The sequence below is a fragment of the Coturnix japonica genome, unplaced genomic scaffold (genome assembly GCF_054131305.1).
Source record: "Coturnix japonica strain WE unplaced genomic scaffold, WE-NBRP24 Scf063, whole genome shotgun sequence".
NCBI lineage: Eukaryota > Metazoa > Chordata > Aves > Galliformes > Phasianidae > Coturnix > Coturnix japonica.
The window spans coordinates 554,060-579,733 of NW_028188966.1; the positions used below are offsets into that span (position 1 = coordinate 554,060).

General features: G+C 54.9%; 1 protein-coding gene across 1 annotated transcript in view; it reads left to right on the plus strand.

Annotated features, from left to right (window-relative positions):
• Positions 1–24,291, plus strand: part of POLD1 (DNA polymerase delta 1, catalytic subunit) — a 60,633-nt gene extending 36,342 nt beyond the window's left edge. The window contains exons 11-23 of the mRNA XM_085533786.1: positions 29–117; positions 2,491–2,607; positions 3,603–3,716; positions 4,497–4,644; positions 5,732–5,827; positions 8,546–8,683; positions 11,760–11,935; positions 14,753–14,905; positions 15,828–15,930; positions 17,921–18,053; positions 18,332–18,445; positions 20,648–20,700; positions 24,055–24,291. Coding sequence (XP_085389912.1) covers positions 29–117; positions 2,491–2,607; positions 3,603–3,716; positions 4,497–4,644; positions 5,732–5,827; positions 8,546–8,683; positions 11,760–11,935; positions 14,753–14,905; positions 15,828–15,930; positions 17,921–18,053; positions 18,332–18,445; positions 20,648–20,700; positions 24,055–24,276 — 1,656 coding nt within the window. The 3' untranslated portion in view covers positions 24,277–24,291. The remainder of the gene's footprint in view (positions 1–28; positions 118–2,490; positions 2,608–3,602; positions 3,717–4,496; positions 4,645–5,731; positions 5,828–8,545; positions 8,684–11,759; positions 11,936–14,752; positions 14,906–15,827; positions 15,931–17,920; positions 18,054–18,331; positions 18,446–20,647; positions 20,701–24,054) is intronic.
• The last annotated feature ends 1,383 nt before the right edge of the window (positions 24,292–25,674 follow it).

Consider the following 25,674-nt stretch of genomic DNA (forward strand, 5'->3'; position numbering starts at 1 on the left):
GGTATATTTGCCCCCTCGTCGCCCCCAGGCCATGCAGGAGGACCTGCTGCTGCCCGTGGTGAAGGCTGAGGGGGGGGATGACTTTGAGGGGGCCACCGTCATCGAGCCCAAGAAGGGGTGAGCGGCCACCGACACCATGGGACCCCGATGGGACCCCAATAGGACCCCAATGGGACCCTATTGAGACCCCAATGGGACCCCAATGGGACCCCAATGGGACCCCAATGAGACCCCAATGTCACCCCAATATGACCCTAATGGGACCCCAATAAGACCCCAATGGGAACCCAATAAGACCCCAATGGAACCCCAATAAGACCCCAATGAGACCCCAATGGGGCCCTATTGAGACCCCAATGGGACCCTATTGGGACCCCAATAGGACCCCAGTGGGACCCTATTGAGACCCCAATGGGAGCCTATTGGGACCCCAATGGGACCCTATTGAGACCCCAATGAGACCCCAATGGGACCCCAATGGGACCCTATTGAGACCCCAATGGGACCCCAATAGGACCCCAATGGGACCCTATTGAGACTCCAATGGGACCCCAATGAGACCCCAATGGGACCCTATTGAGACCCCAATGGGACCCCAATCGGACCCCAATGGGACCCTATGAGACCCCAATGAGACCCCAATGGGACCCTATTGAGACCCCAATAAGACCCCAATGAGACCCTATTGAGACCCCAATGGGACCCCAATGAGACCCCAATGTCACCCCAATATGACCCCAATGGGACCCCAATAAGACCCCAATGGGACCCCAATGGGACCCCAATAAGACCCCAATACGACCCCAATAAGACCCTATTGAGACCCCAATGGGACCCCAATGGGACACTATTGAGACCCCAATGAGACCCCAATGGGACCCTATTGAGACCCCAATGGGACCCCAATGGGACACTATTGAGACCCCAATGAGACCCCAATGGGACCCTAATGGGACCCTATTGGGACCCCAATAGGACCCTATTGAGACCCCAATGGGACCCTATTGAGACCCCAATGGGACCCCAATGAGACCCCAATGGGACCCTATTGAGACCCCAATGGGACCCTAGTGGGACCCCAATAAGACCCCTATGGGACCCCAATGTGTCCCCTATGTCACCCCAATATGACCCTAATGGGACCCCAATAAGACCCCAATGGAACCCCAATAAGACCCCAATGAGACCCCTATGTCACCCCAATGGGACCCCAATAGGACCCCAATAAGACCCCAATGAGACCCCAATAAGACCCCAATGAGACCCCTATGTCACCCCAATGAGACCCCAATGAGACCCCAATGGGACCCCAGTAAGACCCCAATGAGACCCCTATGTCACCCCAATGAGACCCCAATGGGACCCCAATAATACCCCAATACGACCCCAATAAGACCCTATTGAGACCCCAATGGGACCCCAATAAGACCCCAATGAGACCCCTATGTCACCCCAATGAGACCCCAATGAGACCCCAATAGGACCCCAGTAAGACTCCAATGGGACCCTATTGAGACCCCAATGAGACCCCAATGGAACCCCAATAAGACCCCAATGGAACCCCAATAAGACCCCAATGAGACCCCTATGTCACCCCAATGAGACCCCAATGAGACCCCAATGGGACCCCAATGGAACCCCAATAAGACCCCAATGAGACCCCAATGGGACCCCAATGTCACCCCAATGAGACCCCAATGGGACCCCGGTAAGACCCCAATGAGACCCCAATAAGACCCCAATGAGACCCCAATAGGACCCCAATGAGACCCCAATAGGACCCCAATAAGACCCCAATGAGACCCCTATGTCACCCCAATGAGACCCCAATGAGACCCCAATAGGACTCCAGTAAGACCCCAATGGGACCCTATTGAGACCCCAATGAGACCCCAATAGGACCCCAGTAAGACCCCAATGGGACCCTATTGAGACCCCAATGGGACCCCAATAAGACCCTATTGGGACCCCAATAAGACCCCAATGGGACCCCCATAGTCCCCTATTGACTGTTCCCCATTCATGACAGTCCTCCATTGATAACTATTGTCCCCCATTGATAACTGTTAACTCCCATTGATAATTGTTGACTCCCATTGACAACTGTTGTCCCCCATTGACAACTGCTGTCTCCCATTGATAACTGTTAATCCCCATTGATAACTGTTGGCCCCCATTGATAACTGTTAACTCCCATTGATAACTGTTAACTCCCATTGACAACTATTGACCCCCATTGACAACCATTGTCCCCCCATTGACAATTATTGACCCCCATTGATAACCATTGTCCCCCATTGATAACTGTTGGCCCCCATTGACAACCATTGTCCCCCCATTGATAATTGTTGACTCCCATTGAGAACTGTTGGCCCCCATTGATAACCATTGTCCCCCATTGATAACCATTGTCCCCCATTGACAACTATTGACCCCCATTGATAACCATTGTCCCCCCATTCATGACTGTCCCCCCATTGATAATTTTAGTTACTACGACTCACCAATCGCGACGCTGGATTTCAGCTCCCTGTACCCGTCCATTATGATGGCTCACAACCTGTGCTACACCACCCTGCTGCCCCACGGCGCCGTGCAGCGCTATGGGTCAGAGGGGTCACGGGGGGCCATGGGGGGTTATGGGGCCGTGGGGGGGTTATGGGGTCATGGGGCCATGGGGGGGTTATGGGGCCATGGGGGGTTATGGGGCCATGAGGGGGCTATGGGGTTCTGTGGGGCTCTATGGGGCACTATGGGGCTCTGTGGGCTCTATGGGGTGCTGTGGGATGCTATGGGGCTCTATGGGGCTCTGTGGGCTCTATGGGGTGCTGTGGGATGCTATGGGGCTCTATGGGGCTCTGTGGGCTCTATGGGGTGCTGTGGGATGCTATGGGGCTCTATGGGGCTCTATGGGGCACTATGTGGGGCTCTATGGGGCACTATGGGGCTCTATGGGGCACTATGGGGCTCTATGGGGCACTATGTGGGGCTCTATGGGGCACTATGGGGCTCTATGGGGCTCTATGGGGTGCTATGGGGCACTATGGGGCTCTACGGGGCACTATGGGGCTCTATGGGATGCTGTGGGATGCTATGGGGCTCTATGGGGCTCTATGGGGCACTATGGGGCTCTATGGGGCACTATGGGGCTCTATGGGGCTCTGTGGGGCTCTATGGGGCTCTATGGGGCACTATGGGGCTCTATGGGGTGCTATGGGGCACTATGGGGCTCTATGGGATGCTGTGGGATGCTATGGGGCTCTATGGGGCACTATGGGGCACTATGGGGCTCTATGGGGCTCTATGGGGTGCTGTGGGATGCTATGGGGCTCTATGGGGCTCTATGGGGCTCTATGGGGCTCTATGGGGTGCTATGGGGCTCTATGGGGCTCTATGGGGCTCTATGGGGTTCTATGGGGCACTATGGGGCACTATGTGGGGCTCTGTGGGGCACTATGGGGCTCTGTGGGGCACTATGGGGCTCTATGGGGCACTATGGGGCGCTATGGGGCGCTATGGGGCTCCATGGGGCTCCATGGGGCTCTATGGGGCTCTATGGGTCTCTATGGGGCTCTATGGGGTGCTGACTGTGTGCCCCCCAGGCTGGGCCCATCCGATTACATCCGTACCCCCACTGGGGACCTGTTTGTGACGGCCGCGGTGCGACGGGGGCTGCTGCCCCGAATCCTCGAGGGGCTCCTGGCGGCACGGAAAAGGTGGGGGGTCTATGGGGTCTCTATGGGGTCTATGGGGTCTCTATGGGGTCTCTATGGGGTCTATGGGGTCACTATGGGGTCTATGGGGTCTCTATGGGGTCTATGGGGTCTATGGGGTCGCTATGGGGTCCCTATGGGGTATTGGGGTCTATGGGGTCACTGTGGGGTATGGGGTCCCTATGGGGTGGGGGGTCCCTATGGGGTATGGGGTCTCTATGGGGTATGGGGTCTATGGGGTCTCTATGGGGTATGGGGTCCCTATGGGGTATGGGGTCTCTATGGGGTCCCTATGGGGTATGGGGTCTCTATGGGGTCCCTATGGGGTATGGGGTCTATGGGGTCACTATGGGGTATGGGGTCTATGGGGTCACTATGGGGTGGGGGGTCCCTATGGGATATGGGGTCTATGGGGTCACTATGGGGTGGGGGGTCCCTATGGGGTATGGGGTCACTATGGGGTATGGGGTATCTATGGTGTCCCTATGGGGTATGGGGTCTCTATGGGGTCCCTATGGGGTCCCTATGGGGTATGGGGTCCCTATGGGGTCCCTATGGGGTATGGGGTCCCTATGGGGTCCCTATGGGGTATGGGGTCCCTATGGGGTCTCTATGGGGTCTCTATGGGGTCCCTATGGGGTATGGGGTCCCTATGGGATATGGGGTCCCTATGGGGTCCCTATGGGGTCCCTATGGGGTATGGGGTCCCTATAGGGTCCCTATGGGGTATGGGGTCTCTATGTGGTCCCTATAGGTTCCCTATCCCCCTCATACCCCCTATAGGGCCAAGCAGGAGCTGCAGTCGGAGTCGGACCCGTTCCGGCGCCAGGTCCTGGACGGCCGCCAGGTGGCGCTCAAGGTCAGCGCCAACTCGGTCTATGGAGTCACGGGGGCACAGGCCGGACGGCTGCCCTGCCTGGAGATATCGCAGGTCAGTGAGACCTATAGGGGTTATATAGGGGATATAGGGACCCTATAGGGGATAGAGACCCTATAAGGGGTTATATGGGCCCTATAGGGGATGATAGGGACCCATAGGGGATGATATGTGACGGCTGCCGTGCCTGGAGATATCGCAGGTCAGTGAGACCTATAGGGGATTATATAGGGGATATAGGGACCCTATAAGGGATATATGGGCCCTATAGGGGTTATATGGGGTGATAGGGACCCATAGGGGATGGTATGTGACGGCTGCCGTGCCTGGAGATATCCCAGGTCAGTGAGACCCTATAGGGGTTATATGGGCCCTATAGACCCTATAGGGGGGGATATGGGCCCTATAGGGGGGGATATGGACCCTATAGGGGATATAGGGACCCTATAAGGGTTATATGGGATGATAGGGACCCATAGGGGATGATATGTGACGGCTGCCATGCCTGGAGATATCACAGGTCAGTGCGACCCTATAGGGGTATAGGGACCCTATAGGGGTTTGTATGGACCCTATAGGGGATATAGGGGGGGATATGGGCCCTATAGGGGTTATATGGGATGATAGGGACCCATAGGGGATGATATGTGACGGCTGCCGTGCCTGGAGATATCGCAGGTCAGTGCGACCCTATAGGGGATATAGCGACCCTATAGACCCTATAAGGGGTATAGACCCTATAGGGGATATATGGGATGATAGGGACCCATAGGGGATGATATGTGCCCTATAAGGGATGATATGTGACGGCTGCCGTGCCTGGAGATATCGCAGGTCAGTGAGACCTATAGGGGTATAGGGACCCTATAGGGGTTTGTATGGACCCTATAGGGGATATAGGGACCCTATAAGGGATATGGGCCCTATAAGGGGTGATATGGGCCCCATAAGGGATGATATGTGACGGCTGCCGTGCCTGGAGATATCCCAGGTCAGTGCCACCCCATAGGGGATTATATAGACCCTATAAGGGTTATATGGACCCTATAGGGGATATAGGGACCCTATAGGGGATATATGGGCCCTATAGGGGGGGATACGGGATGATAGGGACCCATAGGGGATGATATGTGCCCCACAGAGCGTGACGGGTTTTGGGCGTCAGATGATCGAGCGCACGCAGCAGTTGGTGGAGTCCCATTTCTGTGTGAAAAACGGGTACCCGGCTGATGCCAAGGTGTGGGGCAGCTGTGGGGCTGGGGTCTCTATGGGGGGAGATGTGGGGCAGGGGGGATGTGGGGCAGGTGTGGGGCAGCTATGGGGCTGGGGTCTCTATGGGGGGGGATGTGGGGCAGGGGGATGTGGGGCAGGGTGAGGATGTGGGGCAGATGTGGGGCTGGGGTCTCTATGGGGGGGGATGTGGGGCAGGGGGGAGCTATGGGGCTGGGGTCTCTATGGGGGGAGATGTGGGGCAGGGAGGATGTGGGGCAGGGGGGATGCTATGGGGCTGGGGTCTCTATGGGGGGGATGTGGGGCAGGGGGGATGCTATGGGGCTGGGGTCTCTATGGGGGGAGATGTGGGGCAGGGGGGAGCTAAGGGGCTGGGGTCTCTATGGGGGAGGGATGTGGGGCAAGGGGGGATGTGGGGCAGGGGGTCTCTATGGGGCAGAGGTGGGGCAGGGGGGAGCTATGGGGCTGGGGTCTCTATGGGGGGAGATGTGGGGCAGGGGGCAGCTATGGGGCTGGGGTCTCTATGGGGGGAGATGTGGGGCAGGGGGAAGCTATGGGGCTGGGGTCTCTATGGGGGGGGATGTGGGGCAGGGTGGGAGGGGGCAGATGTGGGGCAGGGGGGGACTATGGGGCATAGTGATGTGTCACTTTGGTGTCCCCATTGACCCCATAGCCCCCTATATTGACCCCATATACCCCATATACCCCAATATCCCCATATATTGACCCCATATACCCTATATACCCCATTGACCCTATACAGGTGGTGTATGGGGACACGGACTCGGTGATGTGCCTCCTTGGGGTCCCCATTGACCCCATAGCCCCCTATATTGACCCCATATACCCCATATACCCCAATAACCCCATATACCCCATATACCCTATTAATCCTATATACCCTATTAACCCTATATACCCCATATACCCCATATAGGTGGTGTATGGGGACACGGACTCGGTGATGTGCCTCCTTGGGGTCCCCATTGACCCCAATACCCCCCTATATTGACCCTATATACCCCATATAACCCAATAACCCCATATACCCCAATAACCCTATTAATCCTATATACCCCGTATACCCTATTAATCCCATATACCCCATTGACCCTATATAGGTGGTGTATGGGGACACGGACTCGGTGATGTGCCTCCTGGGGGTCCCCATTGACCCCAATACCCCCATATACCCCATATACCCCAATACCCCCCTATATTGACCCTATATACCCCATATACCCCATATACCCCATATACCCCAATAACCCCATATATTGACCCCATATACCCTATATACCCCATTGACCCTATACAGGTGGTGTATGGGGACACGGACTCGGTGATGTGCCTCCTTGGGGTCCCCATTGACCCCAATACCCCCCTATATTGACCCTATATACCCCATATAACCCAATAACCCCATATACTGACCCCATATACCCCATATACCCCATTGACCCCAATACCCCCCTATATACTGACCCTATATACCCCATCCAGGTGGTGTATGGGGACACGGACTCGGTGATGTGCCTCCTTGGGGTCCCCATTGACCCCATATACCCCATATACCCCATATACCCCAATAACCCTATTAATCCTATATACCCCATATACCCTATTAACCCTATATACCCCAATAACCCCATATACCCTATATACCCTATTAATCCCATATAGGTGGTGTATGGGGACACGGACTCGGTGATGTGCCTCCTTGGGGTCCCCATTGACCCCAATACCCCCATATATTGACCCCATATACCCCATATACCCCATATACCCCATATATTGACCCCATATACCCCATATACCCTATATACCCTATTAATCCTATATCCCCTATTAACCCTATATACCCCATATACCCTATATAGGTGGTGTATGGGGACACGGACTCGGTGATGTGCCTCCTTGGGGTCCCCATTGACCCCAATACCCCCCTATATTGACCCTATATACCCCATATACCCCATATACCCTATTAATCCTATATACCCTATTAACCCTATATACCCCATATAGGTGGTGTATGGGGACACGGACTCGGTGATGTGCCTCCTTGGGGTCCCCATTGACCCCAATACCCCCATATACCCCATATACCCCATTAACCCCATATACCCCATATACCCTATTAACCCTATATACCCCATATACCCCAATAACCCCATATACCCCAATACCCCCATATACCCCATATACCCCATATACCCCAATACCCCCATATACCCCATATACCCCAATAACCCCATATACCCTATATACCCTATTAACCCTATATACCCTATATACCCTATTAACCCTATATACCCCATATACCCCATTAACCCTATATACCCCATATACCCCATATACCCCATATATTAACCCTATATACCCCATATACCCCATCCAGGTGGTGTATGGGGACACGGACTCGGTGATGTGCCTCCTGGGGGTCCCCATTGACCCCAATACCCCCCTATATTGACCCCATATACCCCAATAACCCCATATACCCCATATACCCTATTAATCCTATATACCCCAATAACCCTATTAACCCTATTAACCCTATATACCCTATTAATCCCATCCAGGTGGTGTATGGGGACACGGACTCTGTGATGTGCCTCCTGGGGGTCCCCATTGACCCCAATACCCCCATATACCCCATATACCCCATATATTGACCCCATATAACCCCATATACCCTATATACCCTATACACCCTATACAGGTGGTGTATGGGGACACGGACTCTGTGATGTGCCTCCTGGGGGTCCCGTCCGTGGGGGCCGCGATGGCTTTGGGCCGGGAGGCGGCTCAGTGGGTCTCAGCCCATTTCCCCCCCCCCATTAAACTGGAGTTTGAGAAGGTGATGCCCTATATCCCCTATTACCCCCTATTATCCCCCATTATCCCCTATTACCCCCCATTATCCCCTATTATCCCCTATGTCCCCCCATTATCCCCTATTACCCCCCATTATCCCCCATTATCCCCCATTATCCCCCATTACCCCCCATTATCCCCTATTATCACCCATTATCCCCTATTATTCCCTATTATCCCCCATTATCCCCTATTACCCCCCATAACAACCCCATTACCCCCCATATAACCCCATACCCCCCACATATAACCCCCATATCCCCCCATATAACCCCATATAACCCCATATAACCCCATATCCCCCCCATATAACCCCATATAACCCCCATATCCCCCCCATATCCCCCTATATCCTCCTATACCCCCCCTATATCCCCCTATATCCCAATATATCCCCCTACAACCCCCCATATCCCCCTATATCCCCCTATATCCCCCCTGTATCCCCCTATACCCCCCCCATATCCCCCTATATCCCCCCCATATCCCCCCATATCCCCCATATCCCCCCCATATCCCCCTATATCCCCCTATACCCCCCCTATATCCCCCCCTATATCCCCCCTATATCCCCCTATACCCCCCCTATATCCCCCCATATCCCCCCATATCCCCCCATATACCCCATATCCCCCCCATATACCCCCATATCCCCCCATATCCCCTCTATATCCCCCCCATATCCCCCCATATCCCCCCATATCCCCCCATATAACCCCATATCCCCCCCATATACCCCCATATCCCCCCATATCCCCCCCATATCCCCCCATATCCCCCCATATCCCCCCATATCCCCCCATATAACCCCATATAAACCCTATATCCAGGTATACCACCCCTACCTATTGATCAGTAAGAAGCGTTATGGCTCTGCTCCCCCATTAACCCCCCATATAACCCCATATAACCCCCATATAACCCCATATCCCCCCCATATTCCCCCATATAACCCCCATATCCCCCCCATATAACCCCATATAACCCCATATCCCCCATATAACCCCATATAACCCCATATAACCCCATATCCCCCCATATACCCCATATAACACCATATAATCCCATATAACCCCATATCCCCCCATATAACCCCATATCCCCCCTGTATCCCCCCCGTATCCCCCCATATAACCCCATATCCCCCCCAATATACCCCCATAACCCCATATACCCCATATAACCCCCATATAACCCCATATCCCCCCATATCCCCCCATATAACACCATATCCCCCCCGTATCCCCCCATATAACCCCATATCCCCCCCGTATCCCCCCCATATCCCCCCATATAACCCCATATCCCCCCCATATCCCCCCATATAACCCCATATAACCCCATATCCACCCCATATCCCTCCATATAACCCCATATAATCCCCTATAACTTTATATAACCCCATATAACCCCCATATCCCCCCCATATAACCCCATATAACCCCATATCCCCCCCATATAACCCCATATAACCCCCATATCCCCCCCATATCCCCCCATATCCCCCCATACCCCCCTATATCCCCCCCATATCCCCCCTATATGCCCCCCATATCCCCCCATATCCCCCCTATATCCCCTATATCCCCCCTATCCCCCCATATCCCCCCATATCCCCCCATATTCCCCTCATATCCCCCCCATACCCCCCTATATCCCCCCATATCCCCCCATATACCCCATATCCCCCCCATATCCCCCCATATCCCCCCATATAACCCCATATAACCCCATATCCCCCCATATACCCCCATATAACCCCATATAACCCCATATAACCCCCTTTTATCCCCCATATAACCCCATATAACCCCCATATCCCCCCATATAACCCCATATAACCCCATATCCCCCCATATAACCCCATATAACCCCATATAACCCCATATATCCAGGTATACCACCCGTACCTATTGATCAGTAAGAAGCGTTATGGGCTCTGCTCCCCCATAACCCCCATATCCCCCCATATAACCCCATATAACCCCCATATCCCCCCCATATCCCCCCTGTATCCCCCCATACCCCCTATACCCCCCATATCACCCTATATCCCTCTATATCCCCCCTATATCCCCCCATAGCCCCCTATATCCCCCCTATATCCACCCATATCCCCTCATATCCCCCCATATCCCCCCAAATCCCCCCATATAACCCCATATAACCCCCATATAACCCCATATAACCCCATATAACCCCCATATAACCCCATATTACCCCATATTACCCCATATAACCCCATATCCCCCCCATATCCCCCCATATAACCCCATATAACCCCCATATAACGCCATATAACCCCATATCCCCCCATATAACCCCATATAACCCCATATCCCCCCATATAACCCCATATCCCCCCATATAACCCCATATCCCCCCCCGTATCCCCCCCGTATCCCCCCATATAACCCCATATCCCCCCATATAACCCCATATAACCCCATATAACCCCATATCCCCCCCGTATCCCCCCATATAACCCCATATAACCCCATATAACCCCATATAACCCCATATAACCCCATATAACCTCATATAACCCCATATCCCCCCATATAACCCCATATTCACCCCATATAACCCCATATAACCCCCATATCCCCCCATATAACCCCATATAACCCCATATCCCCCCCATATCCCCCCCATATCTCCCCTATATCCCCCTATATCCCCCCATATCCCCCCCATATCCCCCCTATATCCCCCCATACCCCCCTATATCCCCCCATATCCCCCCATATCCCCCCATATCCCCCCTATATCTTTCCATACCCCCCTATATACCCCCATATCCCCCCTATATCCCCCCATATCCCCCCTATATCCCCCCATACCCCCCCATATCCCCCCTATATCCCCCCATAGCCCCCTATATCCCCCCATATCCCCCCCATATCCCCCCCATATCCCCCCCATATCTCCCCATATCCCCTATATCCCCCCCTATCCCCCCATATAACCCCATATAACCCCATATAACCCCATATCCCCCCATATACCCCCATATCCCCCATATCCCCCCATATAACCCCATATAACCCCATATCCAGGTATACCACCCGTACCTATTGATCAGTAAGAAGCGTTACGCCGGTCTCAGCTTCTCATCCAGCCCCGACGTCCACGATAAACTGGATTGTAAAGGGATGGAGGCGGTGAGGAGGGACAACTGCCCCCTGGTGGCCAACCTCGTCACTGCATGTCTGCAGCGCATCCTATTGCATAGGTATATGGGGTTATATGGGGGGGATATGGGGGGATATGGGGTTATATGGGGTTATATGGGGGGATATGGGGGGATATGGGGTTATATGGGGGTATATGGGGTTATATGGGGGGATATGGGGGTATATGGGGATATATGGGGTTATATGGGATTGTATGGGGTTATATGGGGTTATATGGGGGGATATGGGGGGGATATGGGGGGATATGGGGGGATATAGGGTTATATGGGGTTATATGGGGGGATATGGGGGTATATGGGGATATATGGGGTTATATGGGATTGTATGGGGTTATATGGGGTTATATGGGGGGGATATGGGGGGGATATGGGGGGATATGGGGGGATATAGGGGGATATGGGGTTATATGGGGGGATATGGGGGTATATGGGGTTATATGGGGTTATATGGGGGGATATGGGGGGATATGGGGTTATATGGGGGGATATGGGGTTATATGGGGTTATATGGGGGGATATGGGGTTATATGGGGGTATATGGGGGGATATGGGGGGATATGGGGTTATATGGGGGGGGATATGGGGTTATATGGGGTTATATGGGGGGATATGGGGTTATATGGGGTTATATGGGGTTATATGGGGATGGAGGGACAACTGCCCCCTGGTGGCCAACCTCGTTACTGCATGTCTGCAGCGCATCCTATTGCATAGGTATAGGGTTATAATGGGATTATATGGGGTTATATGGGGGGATATGGGGTTATATGGGGGGATATGGGGGGATATGGGGTTATATGGGGGATATGGGGTTATATGGGGGGATATGGGGTTATATGGGGTTATATGGGGTTATATGGGGATGGAGGGACAACTGCCCCCTGGTGGCCAACCTCGTTACTGCATGTCTGCAGCGCATCCTATTGCATAGGTATAGGGTTATATAGGATTGTATAGGGTTATAATGGGGTTATATGGGGTTATATGGGGTTATATGGGGGGATATGGGGGGATATGGGGGGATATGGGGGGGATATGGGGTTATATGGGGGGATATGGAGTTATATGGGGTTATGTGGGATTGTATGGGGTTATATGGGGTTATATGGGGGTATATGGGGAGATATGGGGTTATATGGGGGGATATGGGGGTATATGGGGTTATATGGGGTTATATGGGGGGATATGGGGGGATATGGGGTTATATGGGGGGATATGGGGTTATATGGGGGGATATGGGGTTATATGGGGTTATATGGGGTGGATATGGGGGGATATGGGGTTATATGGAGGGGATATGGGGTTATATGGGGGGATATGGGGTTATATGGGGGTTATATGGGGTGGATATGGGGTGGATATGGGGGGGATATGGGATTGTATGGGGTTATATGGGGGGATATGGGGTTATATGGGGTTATATGGGGGGATATGGGGTTATATGGGGGGATATGGGGTTATATGGGGTTATATGGGGTTATATGGGGGGATATGGGGTTATATGGGGGGATATGGAAGGGATATGGGCGGGATATGGGGTTATATGGGATTGTATGGGGTTATATGGGGGGATATGGGGTTATATGGGGTTATATGGGGGGATATGGGGGGGATATGGGGTTATATGGGGGGGCATGGGAGTCCTGCTTTCATCCCCTGCCCCATAATGATCCATAGAGTGTCCTACTGACCCCATAGTGACCCATAGGAGCCCCATAGTGACCCATACGAGCCCCATAGTGACCCCCCATCCCCATAGTGACCCCCCATCCCCATAGTGACCCATAGGAGCCCCATAGTGACCCATAGTGACCCCCATCCCCATAGGGATCCCATGGGGGCCGTGTCCCACGCCCAGGACGTGATCTCGGACCTGCTGTGTAACCGGGTGGATGGAGCCCCATAGGAGCCCCATAGTGACCCCCCATCCCCATAGTGACCCATAGGAGCCCCATAGTGACCCATAGGGGGTCCTACTGACCCCATAGTGACCCATAGGAGCCCCATAGTGACCCATAGGGGATTCCATTGCCCCCCATCCCTATAGTGACCCATAGGAGCCCCATAGTGACCCCCCATCCCCATAGTGACCCATAGGAGCCCCATAGTGACCCATAGGGGGTCCTACTGACCCCATAGTGACCCATAGGAGCCCCATAGTGACCCATAGGGGATTCCATTGCCCCCCATCCCTATAGTGACCCATAGGAGCCCCATAGTGACCCCCCCATCCCCATAGGGACCCATAGGAGCCCCATAGTGACCCATAGGGGGTCCTACTGACCCCATAGTGACCCATAGGGGGTCCTGCTGACCCCATAGTGACCCATAGGGGGTCGTACTGACCCCATAGTGACCCATAGGGGGTCCTACTGACCCCATAGTGACCCATAGGGGGTCCTACTGACCCCATAGTGACCCATAGGGGGTCCTACTGACCCCATAGTGACCCATAGGGGGTCCTGCTGCCCCCCATCCCCATAGGGACCCATAGGAGCCCCATAGTGACCCCCCATCCCCATAGGGACCCATAGGAGCCCCATAGTGACCCATAGGAGCCCCATAGTGACCCATAGGGGGTCCTACTGACCCCATAGTGACCCATAGGGGGTCCTGCTGCCCCCCATCCCCATAGGGACCCATAGGAGCCCCATAGTGACCCACAGGGGGTCCTACTGACCCCATAGTGACCCATAGGAGCCCCATAGTGACCCCCCATCCCCATAGGGACCCATAGGAGCCCCATAGTGACCCCTATCCCCATAGGGACCCATAGGGGGTCCTACTGACCCCATAGTGACCCATAGGAGCCCCATAGTGACCCATAGGGGGTCCTACTGCCCCCCATCCCCATAGGGACCCCATGGGGGCCGTGTCCCACGCCCAGGACGTGATCTCGGACCTGCTGTGTAACCGGGTGGACGTTTCCCAGCTGGTGATAACCAAGGAACTGACCCGTAGCGCCAGCCAGTACGCGGCACCACAGGCACATGTACGGCTGGCTGAGAGGTATAGGGGGTATAGGGGGTTATATGGGGGGATATGGGGGAATATGGGGGTTATATGGGGGGATATGGGGGGATATAGGGGGTTATATGGGGTTATATGGGGTTATATGGGGGCTATATGAGGGGATATGGGGGGATATGGGGGGATATGGGGTTATATGGGGGGATATGGGGGTGATATGGGGGTTATATGGGGGTTATATGGGGGGATATGGGGGGATATAGGGGGATATGGGGGTTATATGGGGGAGTATGGGGGTTATATGGGGGGATATGGGGCTATAGGGGGGTTATATGGGGGAATATGGGGGATATAGGGGGGATATGGGGGGTACGAGGGGGGATATAGGGGGGATATGGGGGTTATATGGGGTTATATGGGGGAATATGGGGTTATATGGGGGGATATGGGGGTATATGGGGGGGATATAGGGGGAATATAGGGGGATATGGGGGGATATAGGGGGGATATGGGGGAATATGGGGGGATATGGGGGGATATAGGGGGGATATGGGGGGGGTATGGGGGGAATATGGGGGGTATGAGGGGGGATATGGGGGGATATAGGGGGGATATGGGGGGATATAGGGGGGATATGGGGGGATATGGGGGATATGGGGGGATATAGGGGGGATATGGGGGGGTATGGGGGGGATATGGGGGTTATATGGGGGGATATAGGGGGGATATTGGGGGGATATGGGGGGATATGGGGTTATATGGGGGGATATGGGATCCTAAGGGGGTTATATGGAGGGATATGGGGGATATGGGGGGATATGGGGGGTTATAGGGTGGGATATAGGGGATATAGGGGGGATATAGGGGGGTATGGGGGGATATGGGGGGTCATGGGGGGGATATGGGGGGTGTGAGGAGGGGTCCCTAAATAGGGGGTGGTCCCCATTCCCCCCCCCCCCAGGATGCGTCAGCGGGACCCCGGCAGCGCCCCCAGCCTGGGGGATCGAGTGCCCTACGTCATCGTCAGTGGGGCCAAGGGGGCGGCAGCGTATCTCAAGTCTGAGGTGGGGGATATGGGGGGATATGGGGGATATGGGGTTGTAGGGGGGATATGGGGGGATATGGGGGGGATATAGGGGGGATATGGGGGGATATGAGGGGATATGGGGGTTATATGGGGAGGATATGGGGATTATATGGGGTTATAGGGGGGATATGGGGTTATAGGGGGTTATATGGGGTTATAGGGGGGATATGGGGGGATATAGGGGGGATATTGGGTGGTATGGGGGAATATGGGGGTTGTAGGGGGGTTATCGGGGGGTTATATGGGGGGGATATGGAGGAATATGGGGGTTATATGGGGGTTTATATGGCGAGGATATGTGGTTATATGGGGGGGATATGGGGTTATATGGGGGGATATGGGGTTGTGTGGGGTTGTATGGGGTTATAGGGGGGATATGAGGGGATATGGGGGGGACATGGGGGGGATATGGGGGAATATGGGGGGATATGGGGGATATGGGGTTATATGGGGGATATGGGGGTTATATGGGGTTATGTGGGGGTTATATGGGGGATATGGGGGAATATGGGGTTATATGGGGGGATATGGGGTTATATGGGGAAATATGGGGGTTATATGGGGGGATATGGGGTTATATGGGGGGATATAGGGGGATATAGGGGGATATGGGGGTTATATGGAGTTATATGGGGGGGTATGGGGAGGATATGGGGGAATATGGGGGTTATATGGGGTTATATGGGGGGATCTGGGGGTTATAAGGGGGAATATGGGTGTTGTAGTGGGTTATATGGAGGGGATATGGGGTTATATGGGGGAATATGGGGTTGTATGGGGTTATATGTGGGTTATATGGGGGTTATATGGGGTTATATGGGGGGATATGGGGGTTATATGGGGGGATATAGGGGGATATGGGGGTTATATGGGGTAATATGGGGGTTATATGGAGGAATATGGGGGTTATATGGGGTTATATGGGGGAATATGGGGTTATATGGGGGGGATATGGAGGTTATATGGGGTTATAAGGGGGAATATGCCATCACCCCCATTCACCCCAATACCCCCATAGCCCCCATTCACCCCATTACCCCCATTACCCCCATTACCCCCCATAGCCCCCATTCACCCCCATTCACCCCAATACCCCCATTACCCCCATTCACCCCATTACCCCCATAGCCCCCATTCAACCCATTCACCCCATAACCCCCATTCACCCCATTACCCCCATTCACCCCATTACCCCCATAGCCCCCATTCACCCCATTACCCCCATAGCCCCCATTCACCCCAATACCCCCATAGCCCCCATTCACCCCAATACCCCCATAGCCCCCATTCACCCCAGTACCCCCATAGCCCCCATTCACCCCAATACCCCCATAGCCCCCATTCACCCCATTGACCCCATAGCCCCCATTCACCCCATTACCCCCATAGCCCCCATTCACCCCATTGCCCCCATAGCCCCCATTCACCCCAATACCCCCATTCACCCCAATAGCCTCATTACCCCCATTCACCCCATAGCCCCCATTCACCCCATTGCCCCCATAGCCCCCATCCACCCCAATACCCCCATTACCCCCATTCACCCCATAGCCCCCATTCACCCCATTACTCCCATTCACCCCATTACCCCCCATAGCCCCCATTCACCCCATTAGCCCCATTCACCCCCATTCACCCCAATACCCCCATTCACCCCAATACCCCCATAGCCCCCATTCACCCCATTCACCCCATAGCCCCCATAGCCCCCATTCACCCCAATAGCCCCATAGCCCCCATTCACCCCAATACCCCCATTCACCCCATTCACCCCATTCACCCCATAGCCCCCATAGCCCCCAATACCCCCATAGCCCCCATTCACCCCATTACCCCCATAGCCCCCATTCACCCCAATACCCCCATAGCCCCCATTCACCCCATTACCCCCATTCACCCCAATACCCCCATAGCCCCCATTCACCCCCATAGCCCCCAATACCCCACTGACCCTGTAAGTTCCCCAGGACCCCATTTACGCCCTGGAGCACAACCTGCCCCTGGACACTCAGTATTACCTGGAGCAGCAGCTGGCCCGGCCCCTATTGAGGATCTTCGAACCCATATTGGGGGAGGGACGGGCCGAGAGCATCCTACTGAGTAAGACCCATAGGGACCCCATAGAGACCCCATAGAGACCCCATAGGGAAACAACCCCATAGGGACCCCATAACACCCCATAGAGACCCCATAACACCCCATAGGGACCCCATAACGCCCCATAACACCCCATAGGGACCCCATAACACCCCATAAGGACCCCATAGGGAAACAACCCCATAGGGACCTCATAACACCCCATAGAGACCCCATAGGGACCCCATAGGGACCCCATAACACCCCATAGGGCCCCCATAACCCCTTATTTTGCCCCCCAGGGGGGGATCACACGCGCTGTAAGACGGTGCTGACGGCCAAAGTTGGGGGGCTGATGGCGTTTGCCACCAAGAAGAGCACGTGTGTGGGGTGCAGGGCTACGCTGCCCCACAGCGGTGAGACCACAAAGGGGGAGGGGGGACCCTAAAACGGGGGGGAAGGACCCTAAAAGGGGGGGGACCCTAAAAGGGGGGGGACCCTAAAGGAAAGGGGAGACCCCAAAGTAGGGGGAGACCTTAAAGGGGGGGGACCCTAAAAGGGGGGGGATCCTAAAAGGGATGGGCCCTAAAAGGGAAGGGACCCTAAAAGGGGGGGGATCCTAAAAGGGGGAGGGACCCTAAAAGTGGGGGGGGACCTTAAAAGGGGGAGGGACCCTAAAAGGGGGGAGACCCTAAAAGGGGGGGGGGGACCCTAAAAGGGGGGGGATCCTGAAGGAAAGGGGGGACCCTAAAAGGGGGGGGATGGACCCTAAAAGGGGGGGGATGGACCCTAAAAGGGGGACACACTAAAAGGGGGGGGACCCTAAAGGAAAGGGGGGGGAGACCCCGAAGTAGGGGGAGACCTTAAAGGGGGGGGGACCCTAAAAGGGGGGGAGACCCTAAAAGGGTAGGGACCCTAAAAGGGGGAGGGGACCCTAAAAGGGGGGGAGACCCTAAAAGGGGGGGGGGATGGACCCTAAAAGTGGGGGGGAGACCCCAAAGTAGGGGGAGACCTTAAAGGGGGGGGGACCCTAAAGGAAAGGGGGGACCCTAAAAGGGGGGGGGACCCTAAAAGGGATGGGGACCCTAAAAGGGGGAGGGGGGACCCTAAAAGGGAAGGGACCCTAAAAGGGGGGGGGATCCTAAAAGGGGGGGGGGGGACCCTAAAGGAAAGGGGAGACCCCAAAGTGGGGGGGGACCCTAAAGGAAAGGGGAGACCCCAAAGTGGGGGGGGACCCTAAAAGGGGGGGGGACCCTAAAGGAAAGGGGGGACCCTAAAAGGGGGGGGGGGACCATAAAAAGGGGGGACCCTAAAAGGCATGGGGACCCTAAAAGGGGGGGGGGACCATTAAAGGGGGGGGACCCTAAAGGAAAGGGGGGGACACCCCAAAGTAGGGGGAGACCTTAAAGGGGGGGGGACCCTAAAAGGGGGAGGGGGGGACCCTAAAAAGGGGGGGACCCTAAAAGTGGGGGGATGGACCCTAAAAGGGGGGGGACCCTAAAAGTGGGGGGACCCTAAAAGGGGGGGGAACCTAAAAGGGGGGGGAAACCCTAAAGGAAAGGGGGGACCCTAAAAGGGGGGGGATCCTAAAAGGGGGGGGACCCTAAAAGGGGGGGGGGATCCTAAAAGGGGGGGGGACCCTAAAGGAAAGGGGAGACCCCAAAGTAGGGGGGGGAGGGGCCCCAAAGTGGGGAGGGGACCCTAAAGGAAAGGGGGACCCTAAAAGGGGGGGGATGGACCCTAAAAGGGGGGGACCCTAAAAGGGGGGGGATGGACCCTAAAAGGGGGGGGACCCTAAAGGAAAGGGGGGGACCACTAAATGGGGGGGACCCTAAAAGGGGGGGGACGGACCCTAAAAGGGGGGGGGGGCCTAAAAGGGGGAGGGGACCCTAAAGGAAAGGGGGGATCCTAAAGGGGGGGGGACCCTAAAAGGGGGGGGATGGACCCTAAAGGAAAGGGGAGACCCCAAAGTAGGGGGGGGGACCATAAAAGGGGGAGGGACCCTAAAGGAAAGGGGGGACCCTAAAAGGGGGGGGGACCCTAGAGGAAAATGGGGACCCTAAAAGGGGGGGACCCTAAAAGGGAGTGGGACCCTAAAGAAAAGGGGGGACCCTAAAGTGGGGGGGGACCCTAAAGGAAAGGGGGGACCCTAAAAGGGAGGGGGACCCTAAAGGAAAGAGGAGACCCCAAAGTGGGGTGGGAGACCCCAAAGTAGGGGGGGGGACCCTAAAGGAAAAGGGGGATCCCAAAGTGGGAGGGGAGACCTTATTGGGGGGGAAACCCTAAAAGGGGGAGGGGGACCCTAAAGAAAAGCGGGCACCCCAAAAGTGGGGGGGGGATCCCAAAAGTGGGGCAGGAGACCCCAAAGTAGGGGGAGACCATAAAGGGATGGAGACCCTAAAAGGGGGGGGGGGGGGACCCTAAAGGGGGGGGGGAGACCCTAAAAGGAGGATGGGGGGGATCCCAAAAGTGGGAGAGAACCCTATAAAGCCCTATAAAACCCTATAAAACCCAATAAAACCCTATAAAACCCTATAAAACCCTATAAAACCCTATAAAACCCTATAAAACCCTATAAAACCATATAAAACCCTATAAAACCCTATACAACTTTATAGGGGCTGTGTGTGATTTCTGCCAGCCGCGGGAATCGGAGCTGTACCAGAAGGAGGTGACGCTGCCCCCCACGACCCCAATGCCCCCATTACCCCCATAGCCCCCCATAGACCCCCATGACCCCATAGCCCCCCATTGCCCCCATTAACCCCATATCCCTATATCCCCCCATATCCCCCATATCCCCCCATATCCCCATATCCCCCCATACCCCCCATATCCCCATATCCCCCCATATCCCCATATCCCCCCATATCCCCCATATCCCCCCATATCCCCCATATCCCCCCATATCCCCCCATATCCCCCCATGACCCCATTACCCCCATATCCCCCCATATCCCCCATATCCCCATATCCCCCATTACCCCCATATCCCCCCCATATCCCCCCATATCCTCCATATCCCCCCATATCCCCCATATCCCCCCATATCCCCCCATATCCCCCATATCCCCCATAACCCCATATCCCCCATATCCCCCATTACCCCCATATCCCCCCATATCTCCCCATGACCCCATATCCCCCCATAACCCCATATCCCCCCATATCCCTCCATACCCCCCCATATCCCCCATATCCCCCCATAACCCCATAACCCCATATAACCCCATATAACCCCATATCCCCCATATCCCCATATCCCCCCATATCCCCCATATCCCCCCATATCCCCCCATATCCCCATTACCCCCCATATCCCCCCATATCCCCATATCCCCCATACCCCCCCATATCCCCCATACCCCCCCATATCCCCCCATATCCCCCATATCCCCCCATATCCCCCATATCCCCCCATATCCCCCATATCCCCCATATCCCCCCATATCCCCCCCATATCCCCCCATATCCCCCATATCCCCCATATCCCCCCATATCCCCCATATCCCCCCATATCCCCCATTACCCCCATATCCCCCCATATCCCCATATCCCCCCATAACCCCATATCCCCCATATCCCCCCATATCCCCCCCATATCCCCCATATCCCCCCATATCCCCCATATCCCCCATATCCCCCCATATCCCCCATATCCCCCCATATCCCCCCATTACCCCCATATCCCCCATATCCCCCCATGACCCCATAGCCCCCCGTTACCCCCATATCCCCCCATAACCCCATATCCCCCCATATCCCCCATATCCCCCCATATCCCCCATATCCCCCATATCCCCCATATCCCCCATATCCCCCCATATCCCCCCATATCCCCCCATATCCCCATATCCCCCCATATCCCCATATCCCCCCATATCCCCCCATATCCCCCCATATCCCCCATATCCCCCATATCCCCCATATCCCCCATATCCCCCCATATCCCCCATATCCCCCCATATCCCCCCATATCCCCATATACCCCCCCATATCCCCCCATAACCCCATATCCCCCCATATCCCCCATATCCCCCCATATCCCCATATCCCCCATATCCCCCCATATCCCCCCATACCCCCCATATCCCCCATATCCCCCATATCCCCCATATCCCCCCATATCCCCCATATCCCCCATATCCCCCATATCCCCCATATCCCCCATATCCCCCCATATCCCCCCATATCCCCCCATATCCCCCATATCCCCCATATCCCCCCATAGTCCCCCATATCCCCCCATATCCCCCATATTCCCCCATATCCCCCATATCCCCCATTACCCCCCATATCCCCCATATCCCCCCATATCCCCCCATATCCCCCATATCCCCCCATATCCCCCATATCCCCCCATATCCCCCATATCCCCCATTACCCCCATATCCCCCATATCCCCCCATATCCCCCCATATCCCCCATATCCCCCCATAACCCCATATCCCCACATATCCCCCATATCCCCCCATATCCCCCCATATCCCCCCATATCCCCCCATATCCCCCATATCCCCCCATATCCCCCCATATCCCCCATACCCCCATATCCCCCCATATCCCCCCATATCCCCCCATATCCCCCATACCCCCATATCCCCCATATCCCCCCATATCCCCCCATATCCCCCATACCCCCATATCCCCCATATCCCCCCATATCCCCCATATCCCCCCATATCCCCATATCCCCCCATAACCCCATATCCTCCCATATCCCCCCATATCCCCCATATCCCCCATATCCCCCCATATCCCCCCATATCCCCCCATTACCCCCATATCCCCCATATCCCCACATATCCCCCATATCCCCCCATATCCCCCCATATCCCCCCTTCCCCCCATATCCCCCCATATCCCCCATATCCCCCCATATCCCCCATATCCCCCATATCCCCCATATCCCCCCATATCCCCCCATATCCCCCATATCCCCCCATATCCCCCATATCCCCCATATCCCCCATATCCCCCCATATCCCCCATATCCCCCCATATCCCCCATATCCCCCCATATCCCCCATATCCCCCATATCCCCCATATCCCCCCATATCCCCCATATTCCCCCATATCCCCCCATATCCCCCATATCCCCCCATATCCCCCATATCCCCCATACCCCCCATATCCCCCCATATCCCCCCATATCCCCCCATAGCCCCCCATAGCCCCATATCCCCCATATCCCCCCATATCCCCCCATATCCCCCCATAGCCCCCCATAGCCCCATATCCCCCATATCCCCCCATATCCCCCCATAGCCCCATATCCCCCATATCCCCCCATATCCCCCCATATCCCCCATATCCCCCCATATCCCCCCATATCCCCCCATATCCCCCCATATCCCCCCATATCCCCATATCCCCCCATATCCCCCATATCCCCCATATCCCCCATATCCCCCATATCCCCCCATATCCCCCATATCCCCCCATATCCCCCATATCCCCCCATATCCCCCATATCCCCCATATCCCCCATATCCCCCATATCCCCCCATATCCCCCATATCCCCCCATATCCCCCATATCCCCCATATCCCCCATATCCCCCCATATCCCCCATATTCCCCCATATCCCCCCATATCCCCCATATCCCCCCATATCCCCCATATCCCCCATACCCCCCATATCCCCCCATATCCCCCCATATCCCCCCATAGCCCCCCATAGCCCCATATCCCCCATATCCCCCCATATCCCCCCATATCCCCCCATAGCCCCCCATAGCCCCATATCCCCCATATCCCCCCATATCCCCCCATAGCCCCATATCCCCCATATCCCCCCATATCCCCCCCATATCCCCCATATCCCCCCATATCCCCCCATATCCCCCCATATCCCCCCATATCCCCCATATCCCCCCATATCCCCCCATATCCCCATATCCCCCCATATCCCCCCATATCCCCATATCCCCCCATATCCCCCATATCCCCCCATAACCCTATAACCCCATATCCCCCCATATCCCCCCATACCCCCCATAACCCCCTGGCCCCATTACCCAGATCTCTCACCTGGCCGCCCTAGAGGAGCAGTTCTCCCGTCTATGGACCCAGTGTCAGCGCTGCCAGGGCTCCCTGCACGAGGACGTGCTGTGCACCAGGTGGGACCCCATTAACCCCATTAACCCCATTGACCCCATTATAAACCCCATTGACCCCATTGACCCCATTATAAACCCCATTGACCCCATTAACCCCATTAGAACCCCATTGACCCCATTATAAACCTCATTGACCCCATTAACCCCATTATAAACCCATTGACCCCATTATAAACCCCATTGACCCCATTGACCCCATTAGAACCCCATTAGAACCCCATTGACTCCATTAACCCCATTAGAACCCCTTTGACCCCATTAACGCCCCCATTGACCCCATTAACCCCATTAACGCCCCATTGACCCCATTGACCCCATTAGAACCTCATTAGAACCCCATTATAACCCCACTGACCCCATTAACCCCATTAGAACCCCATTAGAACCCCATTAACCCCATTATAAACCCCATTGACCCCATTAACCCCATTGACCCCATTAGAACCCCATTAGAACCCCATTGAGCCCATTAACCCCATTAATGCCCCATTGACCCCATTAACCCCATTAGAACCCCATTAACCCCATTAGAACCCCATTGACCCCATTGACCCCATTAGAACCCCATTAGAACCCCATTGACCCCATTAACCCCATTAGAACCCCATTAACCCCATTAACCCCATTAGAACCCCATTGACCCCATTAACCCCATTAGAACCCCATTGACCCCATTAGAACCCCATTATAACCCCATTGACCCCATTAGAACCCCATTGACCCTATTAACCCCATTACAACCCCATTATAACCCCACTGACCCCATTAACCCCATTAACCCAATTAGAACCCCATTGACCCCATTAGAACCCCATTATAACCCCATTGACCCCATTAACCCCATTAGAACCCCATTATAAACCCATTGACCCCATTAACCCCATTAACGCCCCCACTGACCCCATTAGAACCCCATTATAACCCCATTGACCCCATTAGAACCCCATTAACCCCATTATAAACCCCATTGACCCATTAACCCCATTAGAACCCCATTAACCCCATTAACGCCCCCATTGACCCCATTAACCCCATTAACCCCACTAGAACCCCATTAGAACCCCACTGACCCCATTAATCCCATTATAAACCCCATTGACCCCATTAACCCCATTAGAACCCCATTAGAACCCCATTGACCCCATTGACCCCATTAGAACCCCATTAACCCCATTAACCCAATTAGAACCCCATTGACCCCATTATAAACCCCATTGACCCCATTGACCCCATTAACCCCATTAGAACCCCATTGACCCCATTAGAACCCCATTAGAACCCCATTGACCCTATTAGAACCCCATTGACCCCATTAACCCCATTAGAAACCCCATTAGAACCCCATTATAAACCCCACTAGAACCTCATTAACCCCATTAACCCAATTAGAACCCCATTACAACCCCATTATAAACCCCATTAACCCCATTAACGCCCCCATTGTCCCCATTAACCCCATTAGAAACCCCATTAGAAACCCATTAACCCCATTAGAAACCCCATTAGAAACCCATTAACCCCA